The sequence below is a fragment of the Xyrauchen texanus genome, chromosome 40, assembly GCF_025860055.1.
Source record: "Xyrauchen texanus isolate HMW12.3.18 chromosome 40, RBS_HiC_50CHRs, whole genome shotgun sequence".
NCBI classification, from domain to species: domain Eukaryota; kingdom Metazoa; phylum Chordata; class Actinopteri; order Cypriniformes; family Catostomidae; genus Xyrauchen; species Xyrauchen texanus.
In genome coordinates this window covers 17,290,091-17,311,593 of record NC_068315.1, presented here as the reverse complement: position 1 = coordinate 17,311,593, position 21,503 = coordinate 17,290,091, and the positions used below count along the sequence as shown (strand labels likewise).

At 39.1% G+C, this 21,503-nt stretch overlaps 1 protein-coding gene across 3 annotated transcripts in view; it reads left to right on the top strand.

Annotated features, from left to right (window-relative positions):
• LOC127633290 (actin filament-associated protein 1-like) overlaps positions 1–21,503 on the top strand; it is a 117,097-nt gene that overhangs the window by 40,651 nt on the left and 54,943 nt on the right. For 2 of the 3 annotated variants that reach the window (XM_052112296.1, XM_052112294.1), the window contains exon 1: positions 16,695–17,055. The exons of the other annotated variant lie outside the window; for it this stretch is intronic. In XM_052112296.1, the coding sequence (XP_051968256.1) occupies positions 17,022–17,055 (34 nt within the window). In that variant the 5' untranslated portion in view covers positions 16,695–17,021. Of the gene's footprint in view, positions 1–16,694; positions 17,056–21,503 lie in introns of those variants that run through there. 3 annotated transcript variants of the gene reach the window in all.

Sequence of the window (21,503 nt, the reverse complement as noted above, 5' to 3'; positions counted from 1 at the left end):
TTCCTCGGCCACTCCTCCACCCTCTAACGGACGACAGCGGCGTTCTCGGGGAAGGGTCTCCCCTGCCCTTGGCAGCGGTTCTCCCGCTCCAGGCGGTCGGCAGGGAGCCCTTCCCCGCTCGCGGTTGGCGGTCTCAGACCCCGCCGCGTTTCAGCGGCTGGTAGGGGACTCCTCCGCCCCTGGCAGCGGCCCTGACCGCTCCAGGCGGTCGATTAGGAGTCCCTTCCCCCCTTCGCGGTTGGCGGCCATTGTCCACTTCCAGGCGGCTAGGCTCCTCATCCCCCGGCAGATGGCCGCGGCTGCTCCGTTGGGGTGGACGGTAGTGGCGAGAACTCTACTACGGTGTATCCCTCCTCCCTCCCGGGTTTCGGCACCAGTGTAAAGCAGTCAATGGAAAGGAGGCGGCGAGAACCGGCTTGATTCTATAAACAATATTTTAATTATAAACTTAAAAGACAACAAACACACAAATGATGGACAATCTCTCCCGCACAATTCTCCGCAGTTGGCCTTTATCCCTCTCGGAGGCTTGAATAGCCTGATAAGGGACCGGCTGTGTAGAATCACGACCTTAACCCGCCCTCCGCCCTGCCACAATAGGATTGTTTTTTATTTTGTCAAGATGAAAAAATATGTAATTTTTTTGGGACTTTTAAATTTGTAGCAATGAAAGTTAGTCTGTGCATGCCGAGTCGAATTGCTTGTCTTTATTTCAGATGCTTGCAGACTGTCTATTTCAGCACCTTGCTCTCTTGTTCATTCATTGTTCTGACAGCACTGGTGTGTGATTAAACTGCTGCAATTCATGGCCACAAAGTGCAGTAAATAGTAAAACTATATGCATTCTGCCCCAAATGGCACGTAATGACAAATCTGACTATGATTCATCACTTTTGATGTCAGTTTACATTATTCATATTTACTGCCTGTGTATGTGTGTGTGTGTGTGTGTGTGTGTGTGTGCGTTGTTTAGTTTAACTTTCCACAAGTGCACATGTGATATCTTTTCAGGGGAAAACTGCACACTGAAACACTGTAGAGCGACCAGTCAAATGCTGCCAAAGTTTTTGCCACTGAGTTTGATGCTCTTATGGTATTGAGTGTATGCTCTTTTGTTTTGCATTATGGACATTACAGGGTGGTGCTAAGACAGAGTAATTCAAACAGTAGGAAGTAAAAGGGACAAATCATTTAAAGCAGGGGTTCTCAACCTTTTGCAAGCTGGGCCCCCCCAAAGCTGGTTCATTGCAGTTGGGGCCCCAGTGCCCCCCGCTTTATTGTTGTTATTATTATTATTATTGGCAGTAGCACCAGACTTCTAATGTGAGTTTGCAGGCATTATTATTATTATTATTATTATTATTATTATGAGTAGTAGTAGGCCTATTATCACTACTAGGCTATTGCTATAATTGGGAATTGGCACCAGACCTCTGATATTAATTTATGCTTTATTATTGTTATTATTACTAGGCCTAATAGTAGGCATCATCTGCATTTTTTACAGAAGGTTGCTGGTAGGTGATGTTAATGTGAGACCTGAGCCTGCTTTGCCTTGCAAAGATCCTCAATTCTTGGCTCAATGTTTGATAAACATAGCCTCAAATCATCCTCGATTTGTGCACGATTGCGGTATTTCGTTTTGAGTGCAGTCATTTTTGAGAATCCTGCCTCACACAAATATGTCGACGCGAAAGGAAAGAGATCTTCAAGACGACGTCACAGAGTTCAGGGTATTCCTGCATCAATGCTGCCCAGAATGACGAAAGAGGGCAGGAGCTAAAGAGTTCCTTCAGTCTACTGTCACTCTTCAGCTCAATAAGCTGTTCCTGCATATCAATTGATAGCTCGTTTGCTGTGCACACAAACGGATCTCGAACCCACACAAAATAGCGATAATCCTCTTTAAAGTACGTCGCAAATTGTTTTCTCATTGCTGACAGGTGCTCAGACACTGATTGAAATAGGGAGGAGAAATCGTGTGACGTGCCTGCATCAGTGATAAAGTCTGCAAGGCTGGGGAACATGTCGCAGTTCCCTCGACTGATGCGGCCATGCCAGAGGTCTAGTTTTTGTGTGAAGGCGTGCACTTTGTCTGCAAGGAGCAAAATATGAGTTTCGCGGCCTTGCAAAGACAGGTTGAGGCCATTCAAGCAGTCAAATATATCGACCAAATAGGACAGAGACGCAAGCCACATAGTGTCATCCAGATGCTTCGCCAGATCTGATCTGATTTCTGTCAAAAACCACTTCACCTCCTCTCGCAGCTCATACAACCGCTGTAACACCTGCCCCCTGGAGAGCCAGCGAACTTCAGTGTGCAGAAGCAGCTGTTCGTGCCCTGACCCCATCTCCTGGCAGAGGACCCCAAACAAGCGAGAGTTTAGCGGCCGTGATTTGATGAGATTTATTATTTTCACGGATTGGTTCAGCACGGAGTCAAAGAGAACCGGCATTTTTTTAGCAGCTAGTGCTTCGCGATGGACCATGCATGTCGTGTGGGTAGTTTTAGCTAAGTGTAGCTACTGCCTAGCAGTTAAAAAAAAACTACTGGCTAGGGCTGAGATTTAATCTAATCTTAAAAAAGAATGTTTGTGGGTTTAGTCTTTAAAAAGACTGTTGGGGTTTTGTAGTAAAGGCCTATGTAAATCGAGATAGATAAGACTAGCGAGAGCTGGCACAAGCGAACTTGGCAAGAGACTAGACTAGAGTGAATGGAAAGCTATGTCGTGAGTCAATTTAAATGCAGTGATTTATTTTTGTGTGAGAGTGAGTGAACATTTACATTTATACCCCGCTCTGTAAGCCAGGGCAGGAACGGCGGCGGCCATGCGCGATTCATTTCCAGCCTGGACGCGGAGGGGTGTGTGTGTCTCCTCTCTGCTCTGACTGCTGCGCGAGGCTACTGACAGACTGACCGCCTGTGAGTGCTTTTGGACGGCCCGGGAGAGGGGCTCACGGCAGCACCCGCTGTTCGTTGAGCACAGTAGACTAACTGCAGAGTGATTCGTGCTTTCGAGTCTCCAAACACCACAAAAGTCGCTGGATTTGTCGCTTTTGACAAAAAAAAAAGGCGCCAGGAGGATGATTTGTTTGTGTTATAATCAGTGCTTGAAGTGGGGGAAAAGGTGGCGGCACTCTCTTTGCATTGGCAAATCATGACATTTTTACAGTGAAAAACAAAACTTGGAGATATTGCTGTTACAACAATGTATTGTTATTTATTTAGCATAGCGCATCTCACAGCAATACTCAATCATGCTTTGAATGATTCAGTGTTGTGAACGAATCGGTTGAGTCAAAGATTCAATGACCCATTCACAAACATCTGTCTCATTCTTGATGAATTGGCCATTTGAACGAATCGTTTGAATGAACGACTCAATGATCGCTTAATGAAACCGCTGATGCTTATCACCTGCATTTGCGCTCACTATCGACAAACCAATCAAATTTGTTCAAAACTTTTTTTTTAAATCAGTCCAAACACGTTTTAATTTTTATTCAGGAGTGATGTGTATATACAAAACTATAACTTTTTATGACAGTAGTTTAGTGATAAAAAAAAATGTGCCCAAAATAATTTTTTTTCCCGTTTTTTTTCCCCTTCCATCGTAGCCTACTCACGCCCCCCTGGGAGAGTGTCCAAAGCACCAAATATGCTTTGGTATTATTAAAAGAGATAACCTGGTCAACACTGCAACTTTTTTTCAAAGTTATGGACAATTCACAATTCCATTTTTCAACTTTTAAATGTACTCAACATGATTCAAATTACATGTTCTTTCTTAAAATGCAAGACTACATTGCTAGAGAAATCAAAGTCATTTTCATTAAAGGAAACAAAAGGTGTGCAAGAAAAATGCACAACATGTTTGTCAACATGGTATAAATCTAAAATAAATTCAAATCTAATAAACCCAGATGTTCATAAATAATAGAATAAAATAAGAAAACTGCTAAATACTTCTTAGCCCATTTAGGTATTAATTTTATTAACCAAGTCTTCCTAGAACATTATCTAGAATTCAATCCTATATAAATGATCACGTTTATCTATAATGTACTTTGTATATCAAATTTATATGGATAAACACAAACCCCTGCAGGTAGAGATGCACGCGCCCATTAGCGGTACATGCTGAGTAGATCAGCAATATGAAATATTATATCATTACAATTCAACCCACAAAGTTTGTCATAATGATCGCTTGCCAAATGTTGGCTATAGATCATGCAGTTCACTTGAAACACGTCACAGAACAAATCAATAATTAGCAATACATCTGAATCATTATGGCAAAAGGAGTGGTGGACCTTTGATTCTACTATATAGCCTACTCATGTATATATGTTTTGATAGGTCATGTAACTCACGCTTTATTATGAGTAAAAAGAAAGGAGACCGTTCATCAACATGCGCATGCCGAAACAAGTTACGGTCATAAGCCGGCGAATGCAGCACATGCATGATGGATGACAATAGTAACGGAGATGTTTATATCAGTTTCCGAATTTTTAACGGGTTACATTCATTTGGAGCACGTGCAGCTGATCAGATCTTGAGTGGCATCTTCAGGAGTTTAGACCCATAAAGATGGATTTAAATTCCTTCTGTTACGTCTCGAAATAAGTCTCGGGGTATAAACGGACGCAACAAAAAAAAAAAAAAAAAGTTTAAAGAGCATTAGTCTGAGCACTGCCACAGCACCACAAGCAAACAAATTACTGTCAAGGTATTTATATACAGTTAAAGAAATAAGGACAAGGTATTGTAATAAACAAGAAAAGGGAAGCAATGGCTTCAGGAGAGGGCAAGGCCAAAATAACAAACCTAACTGAAGTAGTAAACCTCTTATTAAGCTACAAAGAAAAGAAAAATTAATAACACAATAATACTCTAGCTCCCTTCCTAGCCCCAAAACAGGAGAAAACTGAGTACAACAAAAATGGCACCCACCTCCCTACAGCTTCCATATAAACATAAAATAATATATGTTAGATACTCGCAACAAATCAAATAAAGATAGTGATACAATACCACGTGTAGAAAGTTAAGCTGTTATCATGTTCAACAACTAGATTGCAAACTGCTACAACAAGATGTGCAAGACAAAGACAATGCTCTCTAGAGAAAGCTCTTGTGGGAATGTTTCTTCCCCGCTGGCAGTTTCTTCTCTGCTTTTATGCTACCTCTGTCTGGACTGGTAAGCAGGCACAGCTGAAGACAATCAGTTACCTGAGATTGAGTGAGAGGAGCCAAAGGAAAAACAGAGGAAAAAAGCACACAAACACATTAAAGAAAACACAGTTAAGACCAACCATTAGGAATACGTCTCTGGACGTAACACTTCAAACTGGAGTTATCAAAGGGATTTCCTGACCTCCCCACACACACGCATTCTTGACATGCACAAACACTGATGATGTTTTTACCTTCGTCTACTGTTGTTTACTAGCGATTACATCTTCTAGTTCTTCTTTGTGAATACAATGGCTCAAATGTTAGGTTTGCCACCTTCTGTACCCACTAATTAGTGCAAATAAATACAGGCGCATACACATTCTGTGCGTTCAAAGACACACAGTTAGAAAAATCAAGCTGTGCGCGTTCAGTGCTCGAGCACTCTGCTGATGACGAGATTTGTGTCATGTGTGAGTGTCCACATCTGGCTGAAGTATAATTTGTGCTTTAGTGGACAGCCAATTGTCTTTGATATCTTAATCACTTTTGTTTGGATACTGAGATGGGGTGCAGATTGCAGAGCTGATATTCATTGGATTCAGATGAATCAAAAATACTTGCCAGCATTCCAAAAATTCTGAAAAATATCATCCAGCATTTAAAGAGGTCCTTAGAGTTTAAGAGCTGAAAGTAACTAAGTCCCAGGGTTCATTCAGTGCACTGATTAGAAATGCTAGTTTTTAAAATAGTTACTATGATTGAGTCAGGACTCTTGAGAATTCAAATTAATTTGCCCATGGTATTCAATCTATTACTTCTGCCCCAGACAACTACAGTCTAATTCTGGGGTCTTGTAATCACAAACTATCTTGCAGGTGGTGTGCAGACACAAACAATTTGACTTGAGTATTTTGCCATTGAGGTTAACCACATTAGAAATGAGATGTTTCAGTGAAAATGGAAGAAAAACTTTCATTGGAAACAAAGAAACACATAAGCATTGATGACTGACACAGTCACATTCTATTCACTTCTAAAGACCTTGAATTCAGCTCTGACAAAACAGCCTTTTCAGCAATGTATGCCTTGCAGTGGAACTTGTGAGAGGAAGCAGTCATTCCGTTGGTTACTGGGCTTCTTAATGGTTCATTAGTTATGTGTTTTGTTTTTTAACATTCCCTCCTCACAGCTAACAGTCTACCAGTACAGGGCCTCCAACCTGCTTTAAAGTCATGTCAGAGGGGTCTCACATAATTGTTTTCTGTTTGACAGGCATGTCAGTAGCTGGGGAGAGGTGGATAATGGACTAATCAAAGTTTAGATTGTGACTGTGGTTAACTTCTGACAAAAAAAAAAAAAAAAAAAATTATATTGTTTTCCCTCTATTACTACCCACAATATTTGTATTCCTTTCATTAGAACTGAGCTGAATGGCTACTTCGCTTCACCAGCCAATAGTCAATTATCTTATTGCTAACTCCTTGGTTCAGATGTTGCCTCATGGCATTTGATAGATAGTAATATATGTCATATCATTCCATGTCAGAGCTGAGCCTCTTTCCCAAAAACCTCATAAGCCAAGTTGTTATGAAAAAAGCAGAGCTAAGTTTATCAAGTGTTTCGGCATTATCAAACAGAATTTGCAAAAATAATCACTGTTTTCAAATAGGTTTTCCAAACACTCTCTCCATCTGCCATTAGTAGGAGAAAAGATTGACCCTGTTACATCTTATAATTCATCTTAGTTTTGCAGCAAGTTTCCCAAAGCCATCGTAACTTAAGTAGTACTTGAAAATGCTTGTAGATTTATGTGAGTGCTGTGGAGTACCTAATTGTAATGAGCTAAGAGCATTGTATAAGAGACAGGTTTAAGCAGACACTTGCAGGAAAATGCCAAAACTACACTTAAAGGCCCCGAGAAGTGCTTTGACAAGCACTGTTCGATTTGGTGTTTTGATGTATTTCCTAATGAAACAGGAAGTGGGGGCGGGACATGTCAATCGACTCGTAACTTTTATTTTGACCCTGACTCTGACAGCACTTTTAAAAATAGTCAATAGGCTTTAGTTTACAGACACACCCCATTCCACTATGCTCTTATGAGCTGCTTACAGGGGAAGCTTGAGAGCCGATCACAATACTGGCCAGCTTTTCGACTGACTTTTTGAACCAAACTATGATCTGACAGCACTAATCCATAACCAGCCCATAAACACATCACAATGCGGTCTTTGCTTTGGACGATGCTGGAGCTGTTTTGTCAGATGAATAACAAAAAACAAACGAGTAAAAGAGAATATATCTATGTTTTGAGTTACAATACACTAAGCAGATAGAATAAAGAACACTAACTGGTGCTGTAAATCCCAAGAAACCTCCAGCTGCACACAAAATATAAATAAACTCCAGCAACTTCTCTTGCGTCCAGCTCCCACGTTGCCTTGTCCCATTCACAAGTGATTATGCCCTATTCCCTTCAAAGACAGTATTATTATTTTTTGAAAATCTGTTTTGAAAAACCTACAGCATGGATTGTGTTCCCTTCAAAGGCATTATCAGCACCAGTTAGAACACAGCCAGGCAGGCAGGCTGAGCAGATGTAGGGGAATGGTCCGTTTTGGTTCGGCATTTGAAAAAAGCATTTGATTGGACACGGTTTCTGAACCTCTATGTGACATCTTGAGTGCTTCTGCATCGGTTTAGCCTGAAGAGAGAGGCAGCAGATAATATACATTTTATATATATATATATATATATATATATATATATATATATATATATATATATATATATATTTGTATATTTCTACTTACATTTATAAATGAATTTGAATTCTTGGGCCACCTTGGGTCACGTGATCATAAACGGTAAAATTACTTCCTTGAAGTGACCATCGCATCCACTAATGTCCTTGTGAAAGGGCCCTTTGTGGAGGGGTTGAGTTGCTCACTTTTGTGCGGAATGCCCCTTCGTGTGGTGTTTCCTTCCTGCCCTTCAAGGGTGGAAAAATATAATTTCGAATTCACCCATAATATGTCTTCACTGACCCTGAATGCAGTTGCTTCTCACAGAATTTGTGAAAACGAATAATTGCAAATGCACATGGAGAAAGCAGTAATTGTAAAATTTGTATATATTGTAGGGCTGGACGATATGACCTAAAATCAAAATCCCGATTAATTGAACATTTTACCTCGATTACGATTAATGAACAATTATTTTGTTTAGTTTTTTGCTTTGTTTTAGTTTTTTGCACTCCTTTAAATATGCTCAACTATTAAAGGTGGGATATTTTTTTCTAATGAAAGAGTGCATTTCTTCTCTTTGTGATTTTAAAATAATTGAAACTATTTATGGTTATGTATTGAATATTTCTAACAATTTAAATAAAAGAACACATTGCTTGAAATGAAAACGTCTAATGAAAAAAGTCACATTTCAGTTTGTGTAAAAAGCAAGATTCCTAAAAAAAAAAGTAGAAAATAATTAACTTGCTTTTTTTGCAAAGAAAATAAATTATTTTAAATATTGTCAAAAAGTAGAAAATAACTTGCATCTCCTGTAAACAAATATTTTAAATAATGCCATGTGCAAAAATGTAAATGGAACACTGCTGATTAAAGGTGGGGTATGTGATTTGCAAAACGGCCGGCAGATTTTGAAAATACACAACTCTAGGTCCTACCTTCTCTCCTCCAACGCTGGCCCTGACTCCACCCATTCGAAAAACATGGACGCCAGAATCATGCATGAGCTGAAAACTCAGATGCGCAGTGTTCTAGACTCACTAGTCAAACAGTGCATTCACCTGTCAGACAATTTTTCAGAGCAAATTGTTGACACAGCAGGAGGAGGGGGTCGCATACCACTCTTGAAAGGTGTAGAGCTGATTTTCTCATAACTGTAAAAAATAAAAGAACATCGCCAGCCCTGGCGTCTGTACAGCGGTCTTCTATTCAAAACAGGATTCATAGAAATGTGGAACAACCCCACTAGCACTATAAAAGCTCTATTCTCCATACATAAATAAAATCGCTTCCTGTTACTGGGTCACGAAGCTTTGAGTATGCGCACTAACGGACACGCGCGCCAGGGTGGTGGGGGAGGGGGCATGGTACGACCGTTTGATTAACACATTTTCTGTCCAATGATTCTAGATGGTCTTGAAAATGATTGGCTGGAGTTTTTCGAGTCCTGCCCGTTCCACAGATGATTAAATTGCTTAATTTTCATTTCAGTGCTTCTAATTTACAGCCAGTAAGTGGGTTAGGAATAGGATTTCAAGTTATTTTGAAAAAATTGTCAAAAATGAAAATCACATACCCCACCTTTAAGAGCAAGAGCAGGGCTTGGACAGGGCACCTCTAATGGATTAGCAGGCTGTGTGCTCATAGCGTTATAGATTTGAAGCTGACTCATGATCGCTGTTGCATGTGATCTTCCTCTCAGTGATCTTGTACTGTCACTCTATATGCACATATTTACTCTAGGTTCTTACTAGCATGTTTACCTTTTCATGTTTCAGGCAGGATCTGAAGCAGTGCAATTTGGGAAAAATATGGTTTTGATGGATCACAGTGTATCTTTCATTGAGAGTTTTAACGAGGTGTTTAAACCAACTGCGCTCCACTGTAGCTATGGGAGCCATATCCTTCTTGATGTAGTAACAAATGGCGTCAGTTATTTATTTCCATCTTGTATCCTTTTCATATTGTGTAGAGTTTGTAAATGCTTGTGTTATTGACACCTGCTTTGTGGAGGCACTTGTTGCTCTGCACTTCAGTCTCTCTCTTTTTTTGAGCCATTCACTGTTCATATTCGGTAATGTGATTGTGCTCCAAGTTTTGAAACAGATTGGTGGTATTACCTTTGGTCATTGAAACGTTTTTTCTGCAGTGTTTACATTTGACTGATGCCAAAATGTGTCCAAACGACGGACACTGTGTTTTTCTTTGGTTCAAGCTGCTCCTGTTGCTCAGTTGACTCGGTGTTTGAGTTCGCCTCCATGTAAGGGGTTGTGCACCCCTTATGCACAAATTAGGGGTGTACCGACACACTCAGCTCACGATTCGTTATGTATCACGGTACTGGGTTCACGATACAATATGCATCACGATATTTTGAACAAAATTAAAAAAATTAAACAAATTCAAATAACAGATTTATTTCCAAAGCATTAACAATTTTCAATAACTTTCTTTGATGTATTTTAACCTTCTGTATGTAAATTAACAATTGACTAGGTGTTACTGAACAATAAAACTGAATTTTAACATGAAATTAGAATTAAGCTAATAAATAGCTGACACCTAAGAGAGAAATTCTTAAAGCAGTAAAAGTGCAAAAATAAAAAACAAAACATTAAAACAAATATTGTTCTCTTCAAGTAAGTTCAACTCAACACAAACAGCTTGTGGGTTTGTTTAGCTTACTTAGAGTTACAGTACACCAACATGCAAATGGAGTGACACACAAATGCAAATACACAGGTTTTCACAAAATTAGTAATGCATACATAACTGTAACTGGTTCGATTTGTTCTTCAACCGTAGGAAAACCTCTTCATGTTGTTCAGGGAGTAAGTGGGGCAACGATCAAAATCTGGGGTCCAAGGCAGTACTCTCTAGCAGATAATTCTGTTCCTCTGTATATCTGCTTGAGAGGTTTTGCAGGATGCTATCTTCATGTTAGCTATAGTTGTAGAGTATTTCTCGTCATGCTCTGTTCGATCGTGGGTTTTTAAGGGCACAATGAGTGACAGGGTGGTGCTCTTTTCATTAGACAGGACGTGGTGATTTTTTTTAGCGGTTTAAGAAGGTTTTCTATTTCTTCTGCATCACTGATGTCGGCGCTATCCAAAGTATCGAGTTGACAGGCATTTTTGCGCACCTCTGTGCTCAAGAGGGCTGACGTTATAGCCGCTTGTTGCTCGAGATAGCGTTCCAGCATTTCCATTGAGCTATTCCATCGTGTGTAACAACATCCATGACAAGATTATGTGATGCAATCTCAAGCATCTTTTGAGCAGCAGCTGTTGCTGTGGCACTGCGGTGAAAGAAAGCCACGACTTTTCTCACGTGACAAAGCAAGCGACTGACACAGGGAGCATGCAATCCTGCTTGCGAAGCAAGATTCAATGTGTGCAAAACCCTTAATATGAGGAGACAACCCAGCTTCTCTCACTGCCACCTCCATAATAATTTCATGATTTACATGTAATGTTTACTGTGAAATGAGAAAATGAATTTTGTTGTAGTGGAATTTTATTGTAGTGTGTGTAAAGAGCTCAAGGGGCTGCATCTGTAACTGTTGGCAGACTTCTGGGTTTGGAGAGGGGCGTGTGTCGCGGTTCGGTCTTCAGGAACCATGACACAGGAACGTGGATGTTTGTATCACGATTTCAGTTGCAGTTTGCGTATTGTTACAGCCCTAGCACAAATATAATGAAGTTACAATGATGTAGGAAACTACACTGTCACACTTCCTCTCAGCTCCTCTAGGGTATCACTCTGTGTATCCTCCTCATGATTGTATTGTGTTGTGCAGTTATAACTGCCTCTTTAATCTAATTCTGTGTGGCAACGTAACGTTATTCTCTCTCTGCCACTAATCTCCTTCACATAACTCTCTCTGCATGTCAGGAATGATGTAAAGGTTTCCCCTGACCTATGCAGGATGTGCCAAGCTTTAAAGGTGAAGTGTGTATTTTTTTTTATAAATGTCTAAATACATCCTCCTATAAAAGTCCCATACATTTTCTCTATAGGCAAATTAGTTTTAATGATAACTTCTAAACATTTAAAAACAGACCTACCATGATCTCTGAGGTTATTAATCGATGTTATTTGCTTATATCAATTATAATTTTTTATTTTTAGAAATTGTGTTTTATAGCGGAATTCCTGGTGAAGAACAACACTACCCATGATCCTAGTGAGAAACACTCCACCAATCAGAGAATTGTGGTGAGCAAAGCATGCCAAAAAAGTGCTGCAGCGACCGCCCACTGGCATCACGTCCTATGAATGACGCAATCGGTCTTCCAATATCCTCGGACTAATTATATACTTGTAAATATCTTCATATTTAGCAATATAATTAAAATATATTGTTTCAAAATTTATAATCAGCAACTTTAAATCAAAAGTTTTATATTTTCCTTTGTTTTTAATTTGGTTATGTCATTCGCAATGCTTTATGGACTTGTAGTTTATGTCTACTAGAGTGATGATACAGGTGCTCTCTGACCTTCCCATGGTGTTTAATTCATGAACGAATCCGTGTTTTAAACTAATCTTTAAAGTAAACCAATCAATGTTTTTGAACAAATATTTTAAGGAAACAAATTGTTCTCATTCATTTCAAAACATGAAATCCATACACAAATTAACCATGGTTTAACTGCAGTCATATGACTACAATATTACTATAGCGGAACCGTATTTTACTTTCAAAAGAGAATATCTTTTGTGACACCTTCTGTCACCAGTAATGCCAGATTAGTTTAATGATTTCCATCCCAGTGATTGTTTAAAACCTGGCCGAATGGTTAACCTGCCCAAATGTATAAGAAAATCAATAGCATTTTAACCATAATTCCAAAGTACAACATTTACAACCTTAGGCTACATCTACATTAATCCGGATACATTTGAAAACAAAAAGTTGCTTGTCCACACCGAAATGTATGAAAAAGCTTAAATCATGTTACTACACATGCGAAAATCCCTGTCGCATGTACGGTCTGAAATGCAATTGTCCTTGTGTTCCGTCACCAGACAACAATTCCAAGTAAACTTTCCTTCGCCTTTGAAGGAACGCAATGTGATGGTTGTACAAAGTAACATTTATTTTTTAACAACGCTATCAAAGTGAGTATACAACAGAGCCACTATAACATGGGCCGCCATCTTGATTGTTTTGGTTGGATAGATCACATGACTGCATCACATGACAACAAATACTTAATCATTTTCAGATATATCCATTTTCACAGTCCACACTACAATGCAAAAACTGTGTATTCAAATGTATCCACTTTGGAGTGCGTTTTCAAAAGCTCTGTTTTCTTGGACAAAAACGGCATCTCAGAGTGGACTGAAGGCCAAAAGGGAGAGAAAAGGATGTAATGCCATAGGAAGAAGTTTATAGTGTTTCAGTGTGTATTGTATGTTTAGCAAAATATCTGTAAACTAAGTTAAATATGACATATACCCCATCTGATAAAGTTATACTGGAAAGCTAACCAACCAACCAAACAAACAAACAGAATGCTGATAAGTACAGTATCGCAAAACTGATACTGTTTTAAATATGATACTGTGAGGAATGCAGGCTCTGTGATGAAACCTCAGCCTGATGCAACAGCATTATTGCTCCCCGCTGTGCGTCAGGCTTCAGGTGGACTGGATATCTGCATACCAATTTGATTCTCTCCCCACAATGATTCAGTGCATCTGGTGTTTGTGCCAAGGCCAAATACATGGATCAGTCTTCAGACACAATATCCTGATGATTTTTAGTCATGTGCACACACTTAGACTGTATCTTAATGCTCTGACTGTTGACACATCTGTAGATCCTGATGAAAAGAACCCGTGCACCCCCACCCCCCAAACCTAAATCTGCTGCTGGTCTCACTATAAATGTAATCCTCCTTAAAAGTGCTTTTCCACACACACGCACACACGTTTGGTCTCCATGTTTTATGGGGACTTTCCATAGACATAATGGTTTTTATACTGTACAAACTTTATATTATATCCCCACTATGGGATCAATTCCATGCCACATATATTTGCAAAAATATAAAGTATTGCAAAATATTTAAATCCATATTTAGATGTAACATTATCACTGTTAAAGGAGACAATAAATAGATTACAAATAAAAAGTTAAACGATCGTAACAAACGTGAATGTGTTCTGTCTTTAAAAATAAAGTTTTGAAATATAAAATGTTCACATCCCCTGTATTCTTAACCCTGCGTTATACAGCTATGTGGCGTGGGGGGCGTGGTCGTGTGTCAGTCTGCGGGAGAGAGAGAGAGCGGTAAGGCTTGTCACCTGGTTTGTAATTATCTCTAACACCTGTGTCTTGTTGTAGTGATACGGAGAAAGACATTTAAAGGGACGCCAAGTGTCGAGAGGGAGAGGATCCAGAAAGCTCCACAGACTGAGTGTGATATTGTTTTGTTTATGTTCACATTTCTACGGCGGTGACCGTCGTATGTTCGTGAAAGAAATTAAAGTGCTGATTTCAAACCGGCTTCGCTGTCTCCTGACTCCTCCATTGCTCAATGAACCTGTTCACAAGCTACTTAAGTTCTTACAATGCTCACAGTAAATGTACGTGTATCTAGGTCATCTCGTGTAATGATTTGCCATGTCACTTAGCAGAGAGAATATCCAGATGTCGTGACGAATCTTATTAGTGTTCTGACTCAAAGCTTCGGTCATATTCAGGCAGCTCAGGGTCAGCAGCAGCAACAACAACAACAACAACAGCTTTCTCCTGCTGTTTCTCTGCCTCGAGTATACTCAGCAGGATATAACCAGGTTATCAGCACCTACTCTTAAGAATCAATCTGTTAAATTTGTTTTGCTTTTGCACAATCAACATTATAAGTGATGTTCTTTTATTGTTTGTAGATCGTTTCCTGGGATGCTTATTTGTTACGATCGTTTAACTTTTTATTTGTAATCTATTTATTGTCTCCTTTAACAGTGATACTGTAACATCTATTTATATATTTTTAAATATGGAGTTTACATTTTTTTTAGAAGACAACATACTATGGTATAGACAACTATAATCTATAAAGTAAACATAAGAATCAATCAATAGTCCAATCAATTGAGAGAGAATAAACTGCAGATGCTGGCTATGTTAGCGAGTATGGGTAATAAATCCACCGCTTTAACTGATCTCTAACTTCTTTATCTGAAGCAAACGCTGTTAAAGCACATTTAATGCTAATTAAATAAAAAGAAACAATCAACTTTTTTAAAAAAATTTTTATTGAACAACAAGAACAGAACAAAAAAACAGAATGTACATCTACAATGACATTGGTAAGTACAGGTAAATGAGTATTAAGCAAGGCACATATCAGTTAAAATAAAATGAATAAATTAAATGTATAAAATAAAAATACAAATACAGAGGGGTCTCTTTATTCCTCTTTTAAGAGCTCAATGTCTCTTATTATTCCAGCCAATTTCTGGGCCTTTTTACTTTTCATACATTCCAACGCTGGAAAGAAATTACAAATCAATTCTCTTTTAAATACAGAAAAATAAGGTTTCGTCTTCATACATTTGGACATATGAATGAAAAATTTGCCCAGTATCAACACTGCATTAATAAGAAATTCATTTATTTTCTCGTCCAACAGCACTCCAAACATAACATGTTTCCTAGCAAAAGTGGGCAGTGAGTGAATCTTTGATTACAACCAATAAGACATATTTTCCCAAAAAGTATTTGAAGAAAACAAGAAAAAAGATGATCAGTTGTCTGTCAATTTGACAAAAAGTACAGGCATTTTCTTCAAAATTAAACCGTTGTCTTAAAAATTCACTTGACGGGTTATACCCCATTGAATATTTTAAAATGAGTTTCCTTAAACAATCAACTTTATATACCTGAGATCCACCTGCATGCCTGTGCTCAGCCATGATGTTTGATCCGTGTCTCAAGCTAATGACGTAACTTCCAGAGAGGCATCATTGAGCCCGTTGTACACGCCCCAATCCCCTGACTCCACCCCCACGTCAAAACATTGCCATAAAGTGAAACGCACAGAAAAGTGAAGCGCAAAGGCAAAACGGTATCACGAGCTCACACGTGATGGAAATGCAGATTAAAAGGAGCATTGCAAAATAATTAGTAGGCATTGCAAAGAAAAAGATGTGTGGCAAAATCATTGCTGCCTAAAAATCTGTTGCAGAGATAAAAAAGGATAAAAGATCTTTAGTTTCTTTTACAACAGTCATTGATTTTTGCAATTAATTACATCTTGGTTTTTGCTATATTTTATTTATATTTTGCAATTCTTTATTTTTGTTTGCAAAACTTTCTTTTTTTTTCTCTCGATACTTTATTTTACGTTTGTGATACTTAATTTTTGTTTAAATTTTTTTTTTTTTTTGTTTGCTCAATTTTTTTGTTTTGCAAAACTTTATTTTATTTTGCAATACTTTTATATTTTTGCAAATATATGTGGCATGGAATTGATTCTATAATACCCTACTCCTAAACCTAACTCTCACAGAAAACTTTCTACATTTTCAAAAAACATAATTTTGTATGATTTATAAGCAGCTTTCCTCATGGGGACCGACACAGTGTCCCCACAACCTCAAACATGTCGTGTTTTACTATCCTTTTGGGGACATTTGTTCCCCACAAAGTGATAAATACATGCTCACACACACGCGCACGCGCACGCTCTATCCAGCTGTGGAATATGAGATGTGGGGCTACAGGGCGGGGAAAAGAGGGAGATTCCACTTTTCACCGAGCACGACATGGAAAGAAAGTGAGAGGTTTTCTTTTAAGTCTTCTCGCAGTTTCCCTTCGAAAGCACAGCGGTTGACTGGGATCGCCAAAGACTGTAACAGAGGCGAACAGACGTGTTCTGTGTCAGGATCGTGGGGAAATTTTTAGAGGAAACTAGGCATTCCCGAGCGGAGGTGGTCTGTTGGTTCGCACAGGGAAAAAGAAGGGGAAACAGAGACGGCTCTTGTTGGGCGGATTTTAATGAAATACAGCAGCTGTCGTACAGACGCCTGCCACCCCTACCTACCCCGAGTTAGATGCGTTTGACTTCAAGATGCGGAGCGACCCCATACTCTTCGCCTCGAGGGGTGAGTGACCGGCCGATATGTGCATGAGTAAATTCATTGTTGAACGCTTCGAACACACCGCTTAATACTACATTGTCCACAAGTTTTATTTATACTTCATGGAACAACAATGTCTTAAGAGAGACGCAGTATCAGAGCAGACATTGAGTGGTAATATAATTATTAGCATTGAGCATAATATGCAACTATTGAGTTATGCATCCGCTACCTCCTGGAATATCCCCAAGCGTTGAGATAAGAAAAAGTTTGACAAAATGAGATTTTTCATTTAAAATGAATTTGAACAGTATAGGCAATACAAATAAAAATCCCCCCATGAAACGGATATTTTAAAGGTAACATTACCGTCTCTGTCGGCTTGGGAAGAGCTGAGTTCACCCTGAGAGTCACATTTTCTTCCGTTTCCCGCGCTGCTCTTCTAATGTCGGTTAATAAAGACGTTAACATTAAAAAGACTGATTATTAAAGGCTGTTCTCCGCGGCATCCACGCACTTCTCACCAAACGCCCCACAGAGAGCATGAACCACATTATAGCGACCACGAGGAGGTTTAACCCAACTTGACTACCCACCCTAGCAACTGGGCCAACTGGTTGCTTAGGAAGCCTGACTGTAGTCACTTAGCACGCCCTGGATTCGAACTTGAGACTCCAGGTGTGGTTTTCAGCATCTTTACTTGCTGAGATACCCAGGCCCCAACTTTATACATTTTAAAACCCACCAAAATAATTCAAAGCCTGTCCAAATTTTCAATTAAATTAATACTAGCTCAATTGGGCAGGAACCTGCCCAATCTGGCAACACTGTCTGCCACAGAAGTCTGCACTTTCAAAAACATAACATGAGTTATATAGGCAGGATATCTGTGATAAGTTGGCTGGCTGGCAGTTGCGAGGTATCAGGTATCCTGTACATGCATCATGACTCTGCACTCAGTTGGATATGATCTGATCTGCCCTATTGTCCGGAGGGGTTTAATGGTATCTGAGTGCAGAATTTATCTTTGCCTTTAGAGTTTTGTATGTCAAGAGCCAAGTGTGGTTATGCCATGGTATTGTGCATTACCTTTTAAAGGTAACATTACCGTCTCTGTCGGCTTGGGAAGAGCTGAGTTCACCCTGTGAGTCACATTTTCTTCCTGGCTGGGAGACCTCAGTCAGTCCGGATCGGGAACAGCATCTCCACCACCACCACACTGAGCACTGGGGCCCCCCAGGGCTGTGTGCTCAGTCCACTGCTGTTCACTCTGCTGACTCACGACTGTGGAGCAATGCACAGCTGGAACCACATCGTCAATTTCGCTGATGACACGACCGTGGTGGGTCTCATCAGCAAGAACGACGAGTCAGCATACAGAGAGGAGGTGCAGCGGCTAACGGACTGGTGTAGAGCCAACAACCTGTCTCTGAATGTCGCCAAAACAAAAGAGATGGTTGTTGACTTTAGGAGGGCACAGAGTGACCGTTCTCCGCTGAATATTGATGGCTCCTCTGTGGAGATCGTCAAGAGCAGCAAATTCCTTGGTGTTCACGTGGCGGAGAACCTCACCTGGTCCCTCAACACCAGCTCTATCACCAAGAAAGCCCAGCAGCGTCTCTACTTTCTTCGAAGAATGAGGAAAGCACATCTCCCAACCCCCATCCTCACTACATTCTATAGAATGTATAGACTGTTATAGACTATTGAGAGCATCCTGAGCAGCTGCATCACTGCCTGGTTTGGGACTTGCACCGTTTTGGACCGCAAAGCCCTGCAGAGGATAGTGAGGACAGCTGAGAAGATCATCGGGGTCTCTCTTCCCTCCATCAAAGACATTTACAAAAAACACTGTATACGCAAATCAACCAGCATTGTAGACGACACCCCTCACATACCCTTCACCCTCCTGCCGTCTGGCAAGAGGTACCGGAGCATTCGGGCCCTCACGGCCAGACTGTGTAACAACTTCTTCCCCCAATCTCCTTGACATTGTCCCTATGTGGAGAGTGCCAACAAATTGGCACAACATTTACATTTTGGAAGTACCCATTTTATCACATGGGTGCTATTTGAGTGAAGTGTATGGTTTGGTGATGGCTGGTGGAATAATTAGCCTAATGCAGATCAATGGGGTAATGAGAAGTCTAACAGTATGGAACTCAGATTTTTAAATATTGTACACACACACACACACACACACACACACACACACACACACACACACACACACACACACACACACACATGCACACATATGTTGGTGTAGTTATCATTATGAGGATTCTCCATAAACATAATGATTTTTATACTGTATGAACTATATATATTCAATTCTAAACTGAACCCTCACAAAAACATTCTGCATTTTCAATAAAACATTGTTAAGTATGTTTTTTAAGTGATTCAAATTATGGGGACATTAGAAATGTCCTCATAAACCACATTCATAGCATAACTGTAATTACCAGTTTATAACCTAAATTACAGTCCTCGTAAACCACTTAAACCTGCCCACACACACACACACAATTCTCCTTGCAGTTTCCTAGGCACCATTCAGTCTCCTCTGCATCTAAGGATGATTCTTAAAGGTTTCTGTAATCAGTGGACCCTCGCTCCCACTTCTCTGTCCACTGCTGTTAAGAGTTAGTGCTCTGTAATTACATACACAAACTCATAATCACAGTAGTACACATGTATGGATGCATATTTCAAACAGTCTTTCATACAGTATCTGAAACCTCAGTGTTTCCTCATATGTTAATAGGGCTGCAACTAATGAATATTTTGATAATCGATTAATGTAACGATTATTAGAACGATTATTAGACTATTCGCAAATTATTGCAAAGATTAATCATTAGCTCTTAACCGATTATTCAGCTTGTGTCCCGAACTAAAAGGTTGTATTCAATTTGCTTGCTAACAATAAAGAGGACAAAATCATCTTTTTAAAATATTTCTAAATGACATTCTCTGAATTAATGGGAATTTTTTTTTATTTAGTTTAATTCAGTAAAGAAATTCACTACAAAAAATCACATTGTTATCAAGTGTTTTTGTCTTGTTTACCATTTAAAATAGTTTAAAAATCCTTAAAACAAGATACATTTACTTGGAAGCAACATTATTGCTACACGCTTAGACTTACTTAGATATTTAGACTTGTATCTTAGAAAATGTATCTTAAATATACAGTAAGTGTATTTTTGCACTTGGTTATAATTCTCTGAATGCAGTAAAGACTAAATATACTTATATTCAAGATCTATTCTCTAAAAGCTTGTCTAAATATCTTATATGCTGCTTCTCAGATGTATGCATCTTTTTAAAAAGATTTTTAGATATTTTAAAAGATTAGCATTTTTAATATTATATTTAACATTCTCATTTTTTTTTATTCTGCTGTATAGCTGCTTAAGTAAATGTATGTTGTTTTAAAGGAGACATTTTTTATTTGTTGCGGTGTATAAAGGGGCGAAGACTAACCTCTCTCACCTTTCTGTTCACTTCAATCCGTCTTTAACTCACTAAAACAAACTCTCTCTTATTAGTAAAGCTGCATATTCCCATTTTCTTCACGATAAGAAATGCACAGTGACATATATTAAGCTTGAGGGACAAGCGTCCCCGTGACAGTGTGCGCATCAGCCGGGTGCAGTTTCAATATCTCCCCCTTAGAGCGTGACATTCACGCATCTCATAGAAGATGCACTGAACACAGAGAGAAATGCTAGTTTCGCAGTTTGTTGTTATTTATATGATCTGCTTCTGTATTATGTGAACTTTAATAAAGCTATAACGCATTAAAACTGCATTTAAGATGTAACGCTGGGGTGTTTCCTTTAAAGAGCCCCCTGCTCCGCTTTGGGATCTACATCACCTGAAGCTGTTTGGAAAGTTTAGAGTGCATCTGGACTGTGATCTGTGTAATTCTTCCTCTCCTCAGTCAGGCGCAAACTGCAGTGCTGCTCTCGCGTGCCATCATAAAAGTTTATTATGACCTCATGTTACGTTAAATGAGATCAAATGACTATTCAACAACGGAAATTTTTGTCGACAATTTTTTATTGTCGACGTTGTCGATAATGTCGACTAATCTTTTCAGCCCTATATGTTAATGGAAACACTCAAAAGACAGACACAAACTACACATTTAATCAAACTAGTGTTGTCACGATACCAAAATTTCAGTAGTCGGTATCGATACCATTGAAATTTCACGGTTCTCAATACCAATTTCGATACCACAGGAAAAATATGCTAATATTGTAATGTGCTACTGAACACATCATTTAGTTATTTTTTTATTATTTTTAATAATTATAGTTTATTTTAGTTATTTTAATACATTGTAATACATTATTCATTTTCAAGTTTCATTAAATTTCATCATCAAAATGGTGTCTAATCAATCAATTCTTAAAAAAAAATGTCAGTGTACATGAAGTAACAGAGATAGCGTTCAA